This window comes from Pecten maximus, chromosome 8 (assembly GCF_902652985.1).
Source record: "Pecten maximus chromosome 8, xPecMax1.1, whole genome shotgun sequence".
NCBI lineage: Eukaryota > Metazoa > Mollusca > Bivalvia > Pectinida > Pectinidae > Pecten > Pecten maximus.
This window is the reverse complement of record NC_047022.1, coordinates 8894180-8914103: the sequence shown is the minus strand read 5'-3', so window position 1 is coordinate 8914103 and position 19924 is coordinate 8894180. Positions and strand designations below refer to the sequence as shown.

Here is a 19924-nt window from a genome sequence, read left to right as displayed (position 1 = left end):
TTTCAAAATGTACGTGGTACAGTATCAATGCAGTAATGTTTACAGTTGGTAAGAACTTGTTTGTTTCCAATTATGCGGTAAGACCGGTTCAATTAGAATGCAAAATTACGTTATACAGTCTCAAAGAAAATGCAGTAATTTTTACGACTGGTCAGAACTGTTGTTTCCAATTATGCGGTCAGACCAGTTCAATCGGCTAACAAAATCTACGTCGAATTGTATAAAGTATATTGTATATAAACACAATAATTTTCATGATTGGTCAGAACCTGAAACTGGGTTGGCTCATCATTAATTGTGATAATTAGTTGATAGAATTGAACAATCCCGCTTATTGATAATTTATCCCAGACTGGGTGATAATTTATCCCAGACTCAACAGACTCGACAGACGACAGACGACGTGATAATTTATCCCAGACTGGGTGATAATTTATCCCAGACTTGACAGACGTGGTGATAATTTATTCCAGACTGGGTGATAATTTATCCCCCCCCCCCCCCCAAAAAAAAAAAAATCAACATTTCATCTTGTACATTGTATCACTGAAAATTCTACAGTATTATTAAACACAAGTCATATGATTATGACCTATGACATATTCCATGGCAGAACAGGTCGTTTGTATCATAGATATTACAAACAAAAAAATTTGAATTAGATATTTCTATCCATAACAATTTTCAGTATTTTTACCTCAATATCTATCTGTATATTCCCTTCGTGTGTGTAATTAAAAAGGATATGGTCAAAAGGGGGACAACTCTAAGTGACTTTCAAATACTCAAATTTATTCAGCATACTTTCCAGGGTTCTTATGAGCAAATCATATTCTAAACTTAACTCTGTATAAATATTAGATATATCAAATAACAAGAGGCCCAACGGGCCTTAACGGTCACCTGAGATTTGAAATATTTCAGTTAATTTAATTGACCCTTTTTGGCCCCACCCATCAGTCCTTGGGGTCAGTCAGGGCCAACATGTGCATATTAAGCTGTCATCCCTTGCTGATAATTTTAAGAAAGTTAAAATGAATTCCAATAGACATCAAACAAATGATTGTCAAAAATATTAATTCCCTATATAAACTATCGCAATGTTTACCCTCTCCCAAGGGGCAAATGTGAAACCCGGGGTCATGAAATTCACAATTCAAGTAAAACACCATAAAACCATTCCTTCTATGAAAAGTTTTTGATTCTATCTTATATAGGTATTTAGAATAATTAAGATTTTGAAATTTCAGTCAATTTGACACTTTTTAGCCCCGCCCGTCAGTCCCTGGGGGTCAGTCAGGGCCAACATATGTGTACTATCAAACTGTTATCCAACGCTGATGATGTTAACCAGATTTGAATAAATTCCAATACAAATCCAACAAATAATAGCAAAAAATGTGATTTCCCTATATAAACTATAGTAAAGTTTACCCCCTCCCCAGGGGCAAAACGCGAGACCCTTGTGTCATTAAATTCACAATTTTGGTAAAGCACCATAAGACCCTTCCATCTATGGAGATTTTTTGATTCTACCAAATATGAGAGTAGAGAAGAAGATTTTTGAAATTTCAGTCGATTTGACCCTTTTTAGCCCCGTCCATCAGCCCCTGGGGGTCAGTCAGGGCCAATATTTCCATATCATCAAAATGTTATCCTATGGTGATAATGTTGACCAGGTTAGAATGAGTTCCAATACAAATCCAACAAATAATAGTCAAAAATGTGATTTCCCTATATAAACTATAGTAAAGTTAACCCCCTCCCCAGGGGGCAAACATGAAACCCCAGGGTAATAAAATTCACAATTTTGGTAAAGCACCATAAGGACCTTCCATCTATGTAGAGTTTTTGATAAGATTTTGAAATTTCAGTCAATTTGACACTTTTTAGCCCCGCCCGTCAGCCCCTGGGGGTCAGTCAGGGCCAACATATGTGTACTATCAAACTGTTATCCAACGCTGAGGATGTTAACCAGGTTTGAATAAATTCCAATACAAATCCAACAAATAATAGCCAAAAATGTGATTTCCCTATATAAACTATAGTGAAGTTTACCCCCTCCCCAGGGGCAAAACGTGAGACCCCAGGGTCATGCAATTCACAATTTTGGTAAAGCACCATAAGACCCTTCCATCTATGTAGAGTTTTTGATTCTACCAAATAAGAGAGTAGAGAAGAAGATTTTTGAAATTTCAGTCAATTTGACACTTTTTAGCCCCGCCCATCAGCCCCTGGGGGTCAGTCAGGGCCAACATATGCATACTATCAAACAGTTATCCAACACAGATAATATTAACCAGATAAGAAAAATTTCCAATACAAATCCAATAAATAATAGTCAAAAATGTGATTTCTCTATATAAACTATAGTAAAGTTTACCCCCTCCCCAGGGGCAAACGTGAGACCCCAGGGTCATGCAATTCACAATTTTGGTAAAGCACCACAAGACCCTTTCATCTATAAAGAGTGTTTGACTCCATCATATCTGATAGTAGAGAAGAAGATTTTTGAAGTTTTAGTCAATTTGACCCTTTTTAGCCCCACCCCTCAGGCCCCTGGGGGATGGGGACCATATAATTCACAATTTTGGTTGACCTTCAGCCATAGAAACTTTCTGCCAAATTTCATTGAATATTGTTCAGTGGTTTTGGAGAAGAAGTCGAAAATGTAAAAAGTTTACGGACGGACGACGACGGACAAAAGGCGATTAGAATAGGTCACTTGAGACTTTGTCTCAGGTGACCTAAAAATCTATTTTAACAAAATGGCTTCCTGTTTATCACATTTTACTATTTCTTCTTCCCTCGAATCATGTGATGTTTTGTGCTAACGTGATTAGTCCCAAGTTTCCTCTGACCCCAACACCAGATGTTAGACATTTTGACAGACATATATCTGGTGAGTAGTATCTCCCAAGATGTCGGACAAATGTCCTTGAAAATCAAATGTCTAACATCAGGTGTTGGGGCCAGAGGAAACTTGGGCTAATCATGTGATGATATGAAACAATACAAAACGACAATGTACGAGTGATGTACTGGTTGGGAGTTATGAAGTAAAACTCCAGCTCTTATGAGATAAATCCATATATATCTGTCTGTTTTGCAGGAATACACAAATATATAACATAAGAAGACAATACTCTAATGAGCACACAAACACATACACTTCTGTCTGAATGAGAGAACTTGCATAAGACTCCTTCCAGGGGAAATATTTTAATCAAATTTCATTAATCTATGCCATATTTTGTTTATTTCTGATACATGGCACGATTGTTTTGATAAAACCTAATTTTCCAAGATTGAATGAAACATATTATCCTTAGGTTACTTACAAATAAATTTCATCAAATTTTGTATTTTTTTTTTTTTTTTGTATTTCTGATTTAAAACACCATTCCAAATATTGCTCACAATTTTTTTTATATTAATTGAATATATGAAACTCATATCAACCAATTCAAGTTGTAGGTTTAGAATGAATTCATTTGAATGAAATTTGAATTACATGTACTTCAAAAATTGAAGATATGAGTTAATTTCCCTTTGTAATGTTAGTCATTCCTTTGAAATCCACAATTAACGATATAAATTGTTGCTGACATATTGCATCAAATATTTTGCTGCCATTTTCAGGGATAAACAAAACAAGGCATACACCATTAAAATTCATCAACTACCCAAGTGCGAGAAAAAAACATGCATGATTTCTAAAAATGCATGATATTTATTGTGATTTCAGTCCAACAATTGCAAATTAACAAACTACATTTTTATATGATATTAAAAACAAAATGGAATAAAATATATATCTTAATTCTACTTTTTAACAAAGAAGATAAAAAACAATAATGATATTGATAAAATATTTAACCTTGAGATCATTTAAAAACAGTAGTAAGGATGTATGCTACCATTCTGTGATAAGGATCTCCTTTGTTAAAGAGTTTCATAAATTGATAAACATCTTTTGTTATAACATTAATGTTACAAAAATCATGTTATTAAATTTAATGCAGAAATTAATTTTTCAAAGGGAGATAACTCTAAATTTCCACAGATGGAATGAATAATGTAGCATATCTCCTTAAATCACAACACTTAACAATTCTTCCTTAATGATATAAAAATACATGTAATTCATTGTCTTGGAAATTGCTCCGATAGTTTAAACAGGTGTATCTTCGAGTTTAAAGTTTGGATTTCCTCTGTCTTGCTGTCTTTGATGAGGCAAAGACAATCCCACTAATTTGTAAGACGACAATTTGATAACATTAGTTGCTATGGTGAAGATACATGTCTAATAAAATGATTTAAAGCCATTTAGCTCTATAAAGGTAGATATGATTTAAGTGGCACCAATTTACATTTACCTCACACATCCATCTTTCATTTCTTCTGGAAAGTGTATGAAGGATACTATATACATATATATATAGACTATCATTTGGAAAATCGTGCCAAGCCCCTGTGCTACTACCTAACAATTTACCATAATATCTTACTAAAACGAATTACCAGCAATTTACTATAATATCTTACTAAAACAAATTACTAGCAATTTACTATAATATCTTACTAAAACAAATTACTAGCAATTTACTATAATATCTTACTAAAACGAATTACCAGCAATTTACTATAATATCTTACTAAAACGAATTACCAGCAATTTACTATAATATCTTACCAAACTACTACCAATGACTCATTCTAATACCTTAGTGGTACTAACAAGTTATAGTCTGAGCAGATTAATAATATATTCTACATTTAATTCTTACTCTTAACATTGATCTTTATTTCTAAGTATTTATTGCATGCTGAGAACCAGTAAACTAGTACTGGTAAATATGCATTTCGTTTTTCATTGTCTTTAGCCCACGGATACAACAACAATAATCAAAGATCTAAGATAGATTTTCATCATTGAAATAAACAGATTAATTATGTCACAGTCCATTGCTTTATCAGAAACACTTGGTAATTTCGGGGGGGAAAAAGGAGATATATGGAAACGGCCCCTTAATCTTTCCTTGATGGCAAAATGTTAAAATTCTACAAAACTGTACAATAAATAGCCAAACAAAATATACACATAATCTGTGTCACAGAAACTCTTCTGAATCACACATCAATGTCATAGCGACTCTTTCATATGACAAAGGCATATCAATGTCACAGAGACTCTTGCATATGACAAAGAAACATCAATGTCAGAAACGCGTTTATCTGACAAAGACACGTCAATGTCACAGAGACTCTTTCATCTGACAAAGACAAATCAATGTCATAGAGACTCTTTCATCTGATAAAGACAAATCAATGTCATAGAGACTCTTCATCATCACATTAATATCTTTCCAAAAAAAATTACAAAGCAAAATCTCAGAATATAACAATAATACACAAATATATGCATTAATATAATATCTACGGTACAAAATGCTGCCGAACAATAAATACTTAATAAACTACTGGATGTTTTCCCTGTGTATAATGAAGCACCATATGAACCACGTTTTTTTCTCCGTTAATTATCATTCCATGTAACTGTCGCCAATGTTGGTACATGTGTATTACAAGTTAATGATATCAGCTATTACAGGCCTTTATTTAGGCTAAATGAAATTAATTACTTTGTTTTCAAGATAATTTTTTTTTTAAAAGCTGAGAGAGGGAGTTGATTTTTTATCATTTTATTGGTGAAAAATAGATGAGGTCATTAATTTTGTTTTTATTTTTCAAACCAATCATCTATTTTTATATAAACAACCTCAAATATGGGAAACAATGATCTATTATGGTTATTTGTCTTTGTTTCACATTAATGAACTTGTGCTCAAATTTTATGATCAAATACTGTAACAGGAGAAAGGTTTGTTAGTAATGTTTTTTTTCTACACATTCTTCTCTCGAAAAATATTGAGGGAGATTTTTTTTTTAATTAAACCAGGACAATTTATGAGAAGAGGGGCTTAAATTTTTTTTTACTTCAAAGCAGATGAGGGAGGGCCTGAGAACCAAGCTATTTTTTTTTTGGCCTGAGCATTGATTTTGGCTCCTCTTAACATTATGCTAACATTGACATAAATAAAATATTTTTCCTTTGTATCAGTGTCCTACATTACAGCCAATCAAAGCTAAGATAACAAACTCTATTTACTGTTATTGAGATGGCATTACTGTAAATGCATGCAATTATCAAAATATGCAGCACTGAAATTTTCGTGCAGTACCAAATTAACAAATCATTAAATTGGTGCATCCAGAATTTCCACACTTCCACCGCGAAAGGTTATAAAATCAGATAAGCGCTAAAATATGTACCCGGTACTTTTATAATACATTCAAACCTTATTATTTCAAACTCCGATAAGTAGGAGACCATGATTAACTAGAAGTAAGTATTCAGCGCTATCAGTAAAAACTCATAAAATATACTAAGTTATTTGTACAGAGTGATTTTCATGTTTAAAATTTCCAGCCTTGGGCAAAGAAAAAAGATTTAACATACCCGGTACCTCCTGTTGACAAAAAATTATATCTAAAAACAACATAAATTGATATTTTAAACAGTTCTTTCTGTTGAATTTTAAACATTCTGAACACTGATAAACAACAACTTCACAGGGCTAAAAATCTAGGCACTCCTACTAGAATAGTTAATGTTGGCAAGTATTGGGTTTTCTGAAGGATAGGGAAGGGCTATAGGCTTTTATGGAGGAGGTAAATATGGTTAATCAACTTAAGTCAATCAACATTGAGAAATAACACTATACAACACATCACATTAAGTTTGGGTAATTCGATGGACAAGGAGTTGTGGGGTTTTTTAAGGAGGAGGTAAATTTGGTTATACAGGAAATCAACAAAATGTATTGAATAAATATAATTGGATCTGATAAGATGTACAAAACCGTATTTTTAAACGACGCCCTTCCATACAGTGATGCTAGAACACGGATCATGCAGGTTAATTTTCTGTAATAATTGTCCATTTTGGAATTTACCCCGGTACATGAAAAACAATCCAGATACACGATAACAGTACCGGGTATTTGAACTTTCCAAGACATCTCCTGTGAATTGTGGTCGAACCTTCTATGAAAATAAGGAAATAACCATTGATTCATACAAGACTTGTGATAATTATGATCTATGATAATTATATTTATTTTATAATAAAGGACAAAGTATTGCGGCCAAGTTTAAATAGCAATGTATGCTATGGCAGTATGTCATGTTTAAGTCCACTAAAACTGACCGAGGCTCACAAAGTCGGACAAGTCTGGGATTATGGTCAGTTTTAGAAGACTATATACGGTTATGTTTGTATGGAAAATACTGCCATTTATAACAACCATAAATGCCATATCAATTCAGTTCAATGTTTATATCTACATCCCTACTCTTTAAGCTGTCTGATTTCCATTTGAAATTAAATAATTTTAATTACTGACAGCATATTGCTCCAGAATGAACAACCATATTTTACATTGAACAGTCACCATTTCTGTAGCTTTAATTATAACACCCTAACATGCCTGCTACGAATGTCATTTACACTGTTTTATATCACACACCTTTTGCTATAATATGACCTTATTCTGTCAATGAAGAAATATCATACTGAGAACAATTCACATAATATTATCTAATATACTTAAATTTCCAAACATAAATTATATATTGATATTATACATGTAATATATATAATTCCGCATTAAGATCATACAGTATGCAAATGTCAAAAAAAATCAGACAAAACTCTGGCAGTACACATCATATTTAAAGATTAGGGAAAATCTCTATGAATTAAAACAACACCTAAATAGCTATATTATCACAAAACATGTCGTGAGAAGGCCCAAAGGGCCTGTGTCAATCATTTTTATTCATTGCTTTGAAAGTTCTCTGCTTTTCAGTTATCAAAATAAATTATCAGTGTCTTAACAAAGTTGACATCTGTAACCTTGAGTATGGGTCAAGGTCATTTCTGAAGACCAATTTGACCCTTGTGACTGTTTTTATACACAAGGTCGATTGTTTTTCACAAACTTTAATGTCAAGGGTCATCCCAGGACCCTTCAAGCATTTCTAGTCCTTTGGTTAATTAGAAGATACTGTTAAATGTTTAAACATATTTGACACCTGTGACCTTCAATATTTGTAAAGGTCACTTCTTTTCCACAAACTTTGGCAGGGGTCATCTGGACTCATCGAAGCAACCTAATAGCTGCCTATCCTACCAATCATAAGAAGTGAGTTCAATGTTTTGAACGGATGTGACCCCTGTGACCTTGAAATCTAGGAAATCTCTTTGCAGTTTTTTTTTCTTTAGCAAAAGTATTTAGCCTTTTACTTCACCTCCTATTGAATTAAAGCATGACACTACATGGTACTACGGTAATCATGTGTTATGGCACAAAACGAGTCAATGGAAATGGGGACCCATAACAATAGTACAATACACATCCTTATATACTCCAGCTTATATTAAATTTAGAATAAATTACATGAGATTATGTAGATATTACACATTACACAACAAAATTGATAGCAATAAAATGATAACAAAAATGACAAAATGATCACAGATAAAAAACAAATTTAAAACAAAAACAATGACAATTTGACTAACTGGTTAAACCATAAATGATTTCTATACACAAATCTTTGGTAATTTAATTGCCAAGAAACCTGTATTTTCAATACAGTGGTCAAGGTCAAAGGTCACATGAAGATTATGGGGTTAATGTCAAAGTTGAGATAGAGGTCAAAATATTTCTTGGTATATATAAAACGTCTTAATTATCTACTGCACAAGGTCCATTGCTAGAATTTGTCTCTCTGGCTACAGTCAGTGTTCCGTCAGCGTCTTAGAAAAGTTGTTGGACAATCTACCTTAATGAGGTTTAATGTGACAAAGAACAGAAAAAACAGAACCCGTTACTAAATTAATAATCAAAATTTTAAAGAGAAAATATACTGGCCAAATATCAAGAGCAAATATAGACAAGGATTCAAAGATTCAGATAATTTAGTGGACAGTTTAGACAGGTTATCATATATAATATTCTATTAAATAAAAACAAAAAATCAAATGATGTAATGAAAAAAAGATGTTCCCAAAATAAAAATCATGAAGCTAAAAATAACATACACACAATGTATATAGTGAAAAGTAAAATAAGCAAAAAAAAAAAACAAAAAAACTTGAACATGACAAAGTAAACAAAGTAAATCAACAAGACAAACAAAATCATAGAGAAAACAAAATATCAAGTGTATTCTGTACAAAGACATGGAAATATCATTGGTGAATATCCTATACATATCTCCTCACTGATAAACTCATCAAGAAGTCAATAATCATGACTGTTTTATAGCATGAACACACAATGATGAAAAGTACTCCTGAATATTAAGTTATTTTACGATCTTGTGGAGGTAGTTTAATTACGAGACTTATCATGGTTCCTCGGTAATTATCCAGGTTTTCGTGTTTTCACTGGCCCATTTTTTTCAAAAAGATATTTTTTTCAAAAGAAACTTTTTATTTGTCCATTTCTTTTCAAATTACACTTTTTCGAAAGAATATTTTCAATATCTCAATTTTTTTTTTCAAATAACATTTTCTCAAAATGTACATTTTACTGCCCCATTTTTTTCAAATATAATATTCTCAAAATGAAACATTTTCCTATTTTCCCTATTTTATCAAATTGATGTTATCACAACTGCAGATCAACAAGATTATACACAGAACCAGAATGAAATAATACATCTTAATATGCATTATTATAAACTTTTTCATAGATTTGCTAAAATTATTCTTTAGACTGAGCTTGAACAACTAGTTCTTTTTTTAATTAATGTAATAGGTAATATTATTAATTTAAACACAAAAATAATCATACTTAGCCTAAAATCACCATGTTCATTTCGTTCTGTTAATTATGGCAGCTGAATGTGGGAGCATAACAGAACAAACTTGTTGGTTGTTACAAATTTACAGAATTAGAGAAATGCGGATCAAGATAAAGGCTACCTGCAAGTTATAAGTATTAAATGATAGAGCGTAAGAAATCAAAGGACCTAAATTTTGCCCAATGCAATTTAAATTAACAGCTCTAACAGACTATCTACCAAAAATGATGAATAAATACATACTTGAAGTTTTTATTATTTTTTTTTTTTGCTTTTTTTTTTGCATAAATATTCAGGCGTTGAATGTATGTAGCAAAAGATTTGATGCTGAAATGCAGATGGAAAACTATGACACAATATAGAGAGACAACATTTTATGATGGAATTAAGTCAATTAAAGGCAGTTTCAAATTAGCATTTGAAATTTGCAATTTGTTCCTGATTTTTATCGTAAAAAATTTCAACTTGAGGACAGAATCTTATAGGTGGATAAGGATAGAGAATAGGAAATCCTAAGGCATAGATGTTTATTTCAATCTGGACAGTACCAAAAATAGTCACAAAAATTAAAATATACTTTTATACAGTTACAAAATTTCTGACATAATGAAAAAACAACACTTTCATTTATTAAAAATAAATCATTTCTAAATGTTCATTAATAGAATAAAAACTATCATATTCTGTAAAACACCATTAATATGTTTGTTACCCAAAATGTTCTGTTTACACCGATATCAAACATTGCAACTGAGCTCATTATCTGGTGACCTTTGATACTGGCCATGAACTTATGACCTTTGACATTGGTCTTGACCTTGTAACCTCTAAATCTGTCACCTTTGTCATTGGTCAGCTGGTACTACCCTTTGATGTTGCCTACAAACTTTTTGATGTTTATCAATGTTCAGAATCTTCTTACTCATGTCAAAGGTCATGAACTTATGACCTTTGAAATTGATTTAAACTTGAAACCTCTATCACTTTTGTCACCGGGCAGGTGCATCTGATCTTGCTAGAACTATTGACCATTGACACTGGCCATGAACTATTGACCTTTGTCATTATTAAAAAATTCTAACATATGAACCTGATAGCCCTTGACAATGTCCTCGAACTTTTGTTTTTTAACAATGATTATCAATTGTTAACAATTCGTCACTAACAAACAAGTGAGAAATCATTGAAAAATACTATGATCATTTCTATAGGTGGTTTAAGTAAATATGTTTTTCTACGTTTCGAACTGTTTCGCCGTAGAGTCTTCTAAAATAAATTAAAATGGTTGATGACAAAACTTCAGAATGACAATAAGGAACCTGACAACACATGTTTGAGTTTGGACCCCAGACACTATATTTAATATATACAATATCGTAATACATTGGAATGGTGTTGTATCAGATATCTTGACCAAGAAAAATGATTCAATTTTAAGTAGATTTTCATTAATTAATTTTAGATAAATAGGGTGGTCACTTAGAATAGTGGAGCATAACCACGTTTTACCGAGGTAACTGGGGTTCAACCCCGTGATCAGAAGAGAAAAGAGGAGGTCACTATTACAACCTTACTTACTGGTATATGTCTGCCTTTGGTATACTAGTTTTTCCATCAATCACTTACATACCGGACCAACAAGAGTAATGAATGGAAGTTAATATTATGACTTGCTACAGGACTAATCATTAACTAAAACATACTTTCTCATTTACTTCTATTAAAGGTGACTAGATAATGAAGTCAGTTGCAATATGATTTAATACATACAATATTTATATATAAACAAACCTAATTACAAACCACATAATTCCATTACCCTGTGGGCGTGGCCACCAAGCCGTTTGCCATCCATACATTGGACGCAGCTACTTCTGGAAATCATCTAATCGTACTTTACGTCGAGTAATGTTGCCATAGCTGTCTTCAGCGAGTACTGTGACCACTTCTGCTCCTGCAGGGAGGTTCCGTACTGCAGACAGCTTCAGGACAAAGTTTGTGGGTGGAGTTTCCCGAAGGAATTCCCAATGGAAAAATACAATGCCCTCAGGGTCACTACGCAACTCCACAAGGCGGATTCCTCCTACGGCCATGACCTTTGACCTATAAAACAGACATTCAACTGAGGAGTAATTTTACCGTAGTGGATGTTCTACCTAATGGGTTGACTGGAGTTTATAAAGGTTTTTGAAACACATATGCTGATATGATTGGCTGACTTTAAGATTTAAATTCTGGGTCATTGAAACACTTACCCTGATATGGTTTGCTGTCTTTTAGGACTGAATTCCATCTCATTGAAAAACTTACCCTGATATTATTGGCTGCCTTTTAGGATCTTTCAGGTTGGCCTTGTTGAACCATCTTAAAATACAAATAATGGGGCTCTATAAATATATTCTTTAATTTGAATATTTCAAAACACTGTCCTTGAAAAACTAAACAAGTCATATCCAAAATTTGCTTTCGAAATTTTTATTTTGTTAAATGTTTCCCTAACAAGGAGTAAGTTGAAAACAGGATTTTCATAATGTTACATTAGGCCAAAATAAAAATATAGTTGGTTTGGCGTAACCCGCCCGACCCAAAACAATTCATCAACTCAAAAAAAATTGTTGTAAAAATTAAAAAGTTTTTTTTTATCTTACTTTTATTTATCTATTATTATTTTTATTTTTTTTTAGTTAATTGACCGTTACAGATATTTATGTCCGGAAGTTGCTTTGCAAGTTTGAAACTACGTCTCACAAACCCAAATAAGATTGATGTGTGTTTCATTTGTTTAAGATCCCAAAATAAATAATGATTTCCAAACAGTTTATATTCTGGTTATGTTTTTGTATTGAAGGTTGAAAATCTGTTTTCAGAACTGAATCAAAAACAGTTCAGCCCTACCTACCTACCGATATGTAAAACCCCCTGGTCGGGTTGGAGCAAACCAAGATATTTTAAATTTATAAAAAAGTTTAAATTAATAATTTTAAAACCTTCACTAGCCTCATATTGGAATTGCAAGTATATATATAACAGAGATATTATTATGAATTTATGAAAAAAACAGCACACTTTTAAAAGCAAAATACCATAAGCATTGTGACCTACTTTCTAAACCTTGAGATAGGATCTTTTGACCTACTTGTGGAAAAAGAGAAGCACAGCAGAGGATCGGTACCAGTGGGCACCGCCATCTTTGAATGTAACTTCTGGGAAGACTAGAGGCTCTTCAGGTGAGTTTGGGAGGTTGGAAGGAGTTGTCGCAAACGGAGAATGGAGAGAAGAGGTAGAACTGACGGAGGAACACGATGATGTACGCTCTAAAATAACAAACAATGTACATGCATTACAAAATAGGCAAAATTAGCTGTAAAAAATGAATATTTTTATAGCAATATCCTCAAAAATATAATATGTAAGATTAGGAACAGGTTAAAAGGCTATATAATCAGTTATGACAGGGTTTGTTACATATAACAAGCATTTATAAATCAGGAGATTCAGGACATATAACTGTAGCATGATAAAGAACTTTCTAAAGAAAGAAGAAAGAGTCTGTTTTAAAGGTTTGTGAATGACATTCATCACATGCCCGCTGTGATGTCATAATTGCAGTCATGGCAACCGTCTACCGTCAAATAATTATTACATCTCAAGGATCATGCCACAATTAGTAAAATATTTCTTTTAGTGTTAATGGATAAAGAATCAATATGATTATAACAAATTTTAATACATGTATTAGCTCTAAACAGACTTGCTATGTATTTATAGTCTAATATAAGTAGCAGAGTTGTGCAGTCACACACTATATCTTTATTAATTTCATAAGTGTTTCAAGTGCTGAATCTTGTTATTCTATTACCAAGCATTGGCCTATAGACAGACAGATATGGTGATTAGACAATACAGTTTTACCCAACATTGGCCTATAGACAGACAGATATGGTGATTGGACAATACAGTTTTACCCAGCATTGGCCTATAGGCAGACAGATATGGTGATTAAACAACACAGTTTTACCCAGCATTGGTCTATAGGCAGACAGATATGGTGATTGGACAATCCAGTTTTACCCAGCATTGGCCTATAGGCAGACAGATATGGTGATTAAACAACACAGTTTTACCCAGCATTGGTCTATAGGCAGACAGATATGGTGATTGGACAATACAGTTTTACCCAGCATTGGCCTATAGGCAGACAGATATGGTGATTGGACAATATATTTTACCCAACATTGGCCTATAGGCAGACAGATATGGTGATTAGACAATACAGTTTTACCCAGCATTGGTCTATAGACAGACAGATATGGTGATTAGACAATACAGTTTTACCCAGCATTGGCCTATAGACAGACAGATATGGTGATTGGACAATACAGTTTTACCCAACATTGGCCTATAGACAGACAGATATGGTGATTAGACAATACAGTTTTACCCAGCATTGGTCTATAGACAGACAGATATGGTGAATAGACAATACAGTTTTACCCATCATTGGCCTATAGGCAGACAGATATGGTGATTAGACAATACAGTTTTACCCAGCATTGGCCTATAGGCAGACAGATATGGTGATTAGACATGACAGTTTTACCCAGCATTGGCCTATAGACAGACAGATATGGTGATTAGACAATACAATTTTACCCAGCATTGGCCTATAGGCAGACAGATATGGTGATTAGACAATACAATTTTACCCAGCATTGGCCTATAGGCAGACAGATATGGTGATTGGACAATACAATTTTACCCAGCATTGGCCTATAGACAGACAGATATAGTGATTGGACAATACAGTTTTACCCAGCATTGGCCTATATAGGCAGACAGATATGGTGATCAGACAATACAGTTTTACCCAGCATTGGCCTATAGACAGACAGATATGGTGATTGGACAATACAGTTTTACCAAGAATTGGCCTATAGTCAGACAGATATGGTGATTAGACAATACAGTTTTACCTAGCATTGGCCTATAGGCAGACAGATATGGTGATTAGACAATACAGTTTTACCTAGCATTGGCCTATAGGCAGACAGATATGGTGATTGGATAATACAGTTTTACCTAGCATTGGCCTATAGACAGACAGATATGGTGATTAGACAATACGGTTTACCCAGCATTAGCCTATAGGCAGACAGATATGGTGATTGGACAATACGGTTTACCTAGCATTGGCCTATAGACAGACAGATATGGTGATTAGACAATACGGTTTACCCAGCATTGGCCTTTAGGCACAGATAAATGGTCCTTTGACAATGAACATGGGGTTATGGTATAGTCAAATGAATACATTATACGGATAATTAAATGTCCCACACCTCCAAAAAAAACTTTAGTACAAGAATATAGGTCACAGTGACCTACCTCTGGTTGTAGACTTAGCCAGCAGACGGCCGTCTGTTCCTAGTAGCATGTCTGTCACTGTTTCTATTCCGTCGTCATGGGCAACGACCTTGTGTTGCTGTGTCCCATCATAGTTTTTGACACTAAAGGTGAGTGTTGATGGGGACTTGACCGGTGTAAACCCCTTCTCCATTCTGACGACAACAGGTGGAGGTGCTATATAGTTGTTGGTATGGTTTGTCTGAAAAATGTAATGTAAAATTAAAGATTTATAAATAATAATCCATAATTTGAAATTCTTATATACTGCCATATATAGGTATTGACAGACGAGGTGAGTACCTATGATACCGCTAGCAATATAGCAGTCTCTTTATTTACCAAATATATAAGGCCAACCTTAAAAATATCTAGGTTTGCTGTAACCCGACATGGGGGTCTTACATATGGGTATAGGTAGGTAGGGCTGAATTTTTTTCCACTCAGTTCTGAAAACAGATTTTCAACCTTTAATACAAAAACAAACCAAAAGATGGAAATCATTATTCATTTTGTGTTCTTAAACAAAAGAAACACACAACAACCTTATTTGTATTTGTGACATAAATATCCGGAACTGTCAATTCATTAAAAAAATTTTATTTTTTATTTTTCAGAACAAAATGTTTTGAGTCGGTGCATTTTTCCAGGGTCAGGCGGGTTACGCCAAGCCAACTATATGCCAAGTAACTATATTTTTCTTTGGCCTAACATTATCCATGGGTAACTTTGCCTTTAGCTACAAGCCAATACCTTTTCAACTCCAAATGGGGTATACAGCTGCAGCTGCCGTTTGGTGCTAACAGCTTAAATACACCTGACTTTCCTAGCACTGCCCTATCTCACATTCATTTACAGCTGGGTTGACTGGAACACAATTCTTGTTCAAGAATATAGTACTTTGTTGGGTTTATCGTCCCATGAACACCCAGGGTCATTCTGAGGCGGGGTCTCCTTGTAATAGTTGGTGACTACTTTACTGAACAACATGTGGGAGACCCGTCTCATGCAATCAAGAGCAATTACGGTAAACTGTCTTTCCCATGGACCCAACCATGGCAGCACATACTGGTCTGTTTCTCAGATTTACGAGAAATACAAACAGACACAGGTAGGAAACCTCAAACCACCCAGCTTGGATCTTCAACTGAAGTTGCATGGCCGGCGCTCTAAACAACTCGGCTATCGTGGCCCCTTTAAAGAATACAACACATCGGCTGTGCCAGGACTCGAATTAGAATCTCTCCCATACAGTACACTGTCTCAGAGTGTAGTGAATACAAACTACATGTAATAATGTGATTTCAATGAATCTCTGCTGTAAAACAGAGATTTAATAACTTGAATGTTTTTATATGGAAAGAAAACATAAGACTGCATATGATTGACTTACCTTCCTTAGAGGACTTCCAAAACATACATCCTTATTTTTATTCAGTTGCGTTGGTCGTTGATGTATTTGGCTTTGTTGGTGCAATTGACCCTGAGTTTTAGACTTTTCTTTGCCTGACAGCTGGCCCGACCCTTGACCTTGGTCCGAACTTTCTTCTGCGGATTGATTACTACTTCCTGTCACGCTCTCTACACTGCTTGTGGACGATGTCCGTGAGATGTTGCTGTCACGACTTCCACTGCGGTAGTGGTGCCGGGTCTTGCTGCGATCCCGGGTCCGTGACTTACGTATTGTGAAAACTTTATAGATGTCATCAAATCCTCTTGCCATTATACCCGTTGGTGTATGTGCCAGGTCAAAAGTGTGACCAAGTTCGTGAAGAGAAGCACCAAGACCTGTTGCATAGTTGGCCCAATAATATTCTCTGTAACGGGAATATTAAAATACATGAAATCTTTGATAGCGGACAAAAGTTAAAAGTATGCAATCATCATGACATGTCTTCACATTTTTCATCTTATAAAGATGACAAAAGTTCAAGCGTATGAAATTATCATTTGTCTTCACATTTTTCATCTTCAATATCTTTTGCATAAAATGTATCGTCAAGTATTGATACACATATTTTTCTGATTGACAGGAAAAAATAAGAACACTATATTCTATTTAATATATATCATTACATATTATATTTTTTTATATGCATATTATATATTTTCTTACCACTGAATATGTAGTTCCTTACTAACATAATGCTAGGACTCAAGACAACCCAGTATTTATAATAGCAAAAACACTAATGGTATATGACAGGGTTTGTGCTACTCAGGGGTCAGATTAGACAGGTTTTGCATTAAATACAAACTTCATCTGATGTATAGCAGTTATTGCCTAGCTATTGCCTGTACAATTTTTTTAACACAGTAAAATGTCTTACCTGTACAATATGTAACCATTAACAAATGTCTGATATCAATACACCTCAGGAGATTTTACCTGTAAGCACTGTCATCCATGAGTTCCCTGCGATCAATCTTCTTGTTGTTTGTGAAGTAGGCATATACCTGTTCTAACGAGGGAGCCCAGGTGTGCAGATTACCTGTTCCAAAAAGGGCTAGACCACCACCTCCTAACAAATACATAGATATTAGATCAAAAGTTAATAAAATTGTATACAGTCCATGTTATTGAGTTTAAAAATCATGTATATATAAATATATCATTGTATATACCATCAAACTTTGATGGAAATGGATGCACCTGGATAATGTACATCATCATCTATTGTTTAAAAGAATATCCAGTTTACATAATTGGAAACCTTTTTCAAAATTTAATTGGCTAAATTGTTATAATATTTCACAAACAGCAATGAGATACTGTAAAAAACCTGCATACGTATCAAGTTTTTTTACGGTGAAGTTTGAAATTTGCATTTAAGTTACAATATGTTATAAAGAGGTTTCCAGGTATGACATTTAAATTGTTATTCCTCTAAACTCCACACATGTAATTAGTCATAGCCTGTAAGCTTACCTAATGCTGTATGGCCGCGTGTATGGCTCAAAACCTCGCCATGAGTTTTTGGCATTTTGCCTTCAGGTGGAAAATACCTCGTGAAAGACATAAAACAAAACCACTTGCAGGTTTCTTTCTTGCCGAAGTCAGAGTTCATTAGTTCTTTTGCAAAGAAGGTCCATAATTCATTTCCTGTCTTACTGTGGGCTTCATCCAATGTTAGTTTACTTTGAAAAATGTGGCAGAGAGGTTCTCCGCACTCATCTAGTTCAAGCTGAAAATTCTGTCTCCCAAACCCATGTTCTCTCATCTTCTCCGCAGTGAATGTCTGAATCAACATGGCTGCCAGTTTTATTCTTTCCTGAGCACTGTTAGGAGAACAGTCCTCATCTGCCGGGGCCTGAAAATAGCCGTCGTTGTCTGAACATACAATGTACACTGGACGGACAAAATGGACAAAACTTGGCATCTCGCGGATGAGATGTATTGTTGATAACTCATTTTCAAATTTTAAATGTATTACATTTTCTCCAATTCCCAGTCTTACAAGAGCTTTAAATGTTCTGTCAATAACTGGCCAGTGTATTTTTGAGTACTGCGGCCATGAAGCATTCCAAACCTCCAGATGAGTCTGACAGGGTGGTGTTGTTGACTCAATCTCTCCGATGATAAGAGGCAGGTGCAGTGACACAACCTCTCGGTGACCAACATTTTGTATATTAATTCTCATCGTCATCCCATGTCTGTTACTTAGCACCTTCACTGTTGTCTGAAATCATGTCCAATCCTTTATAGAAATATTGAACTGGCGCCACTATCCTTAGCTTTTCTGCATGATATCTTCAAATTTATTTTTCCACCTCGGTATAACTGTATAAACAATTCTTCTTTCTTATATTATCTGGTACAATTTCTTATATTGCTGTATTCTGAAAAAATATATTATATATATAAAAATATCTCCGTTTTTTAATAAGTTATATTTTGTATATTTCATTGATTTAAACAGAAAGTTTGAAATTTAAAAATGAATAATTCTGTATCATGAATTAAAGGAGAATTTTCATGCATTTGAAGAATGTGTTCCTACTATGAAAATTTTAATGAGTTTTCAGCAAAATATATGTAAAACTTTCTAAAAATCTTCCTGAAATCAACCCTTGTCCATATAACAAAATAAAAAATTGGATTTAAATCTCTTTAACCAAATTATACTAGAAACAACAGTAAAAATATCAGTATTAAGCGACTCATTAACAATGTATATATAGATAATTACACAAAACCAGCTAGACTCTGGTATCTGAATACTGAGATTTCACAATTAATAAGTACCCTCATATAAAAATAGTGGCATGATGATCATGATCGTGTTCATCATGACATCATCAACTTATCGCTGTAGATCGCACGGAGTCTAGACCCGGCTTAATCCAACCACCTGTCGCATGCACGTGAAATGAAGTTTAGCCTTTCCAATACCCTTTGGTGAAGCACTACACGTAAATTTACCCCTGGAACGTGCACTATTGTTATCGTTAGAGCAAAAACACGAATCATATGGATAAAAATGTTAATAAGCAGTGTGTTTACCGTCGTATCACTTCTTCGCCTCACACCACAAAAGAGTTCCAATCTGGGGACGATCTCAAAATAATTCTAATTTTATGA

The 19924-nt window shown here is 34.0% G+C and overlaps 1 protein-coding gene across 1 annotated transcript; it reads right to left on the bottom strand.

Annotated features, from left to right (window-relative positions):
• Window positions 1–10194: 10194 nt before the first annotated feature.
• On the bottom strand, window positions 10195–19871 carry LOC117332711. The gene is made up of 8 exons (XM_033891717.1): window positions 19847–19871; window positions 18272–19182; window positions 17732–17864; window positions 16736–17159; window positions 15325–15544; window positions 13076–13253; window positions 12250–12303; window positions 10195–12042 (listed from the first exon to the last, which is right to left on the bottom strand). Exons 2-8 carry the CDS (start codon window positions 18987–18989, stop codon window positions 11808–11810), a joined length of 1962 nt encoding a protein of 653 aa, XP_033747608.1. The 5' UTR covers window positions 18990–19182; window positions 19847–19871; the 3' UTR covers window positions 10195–11807.
• Window positions 19872–19924: the final 53 nt, after the last annotated feature.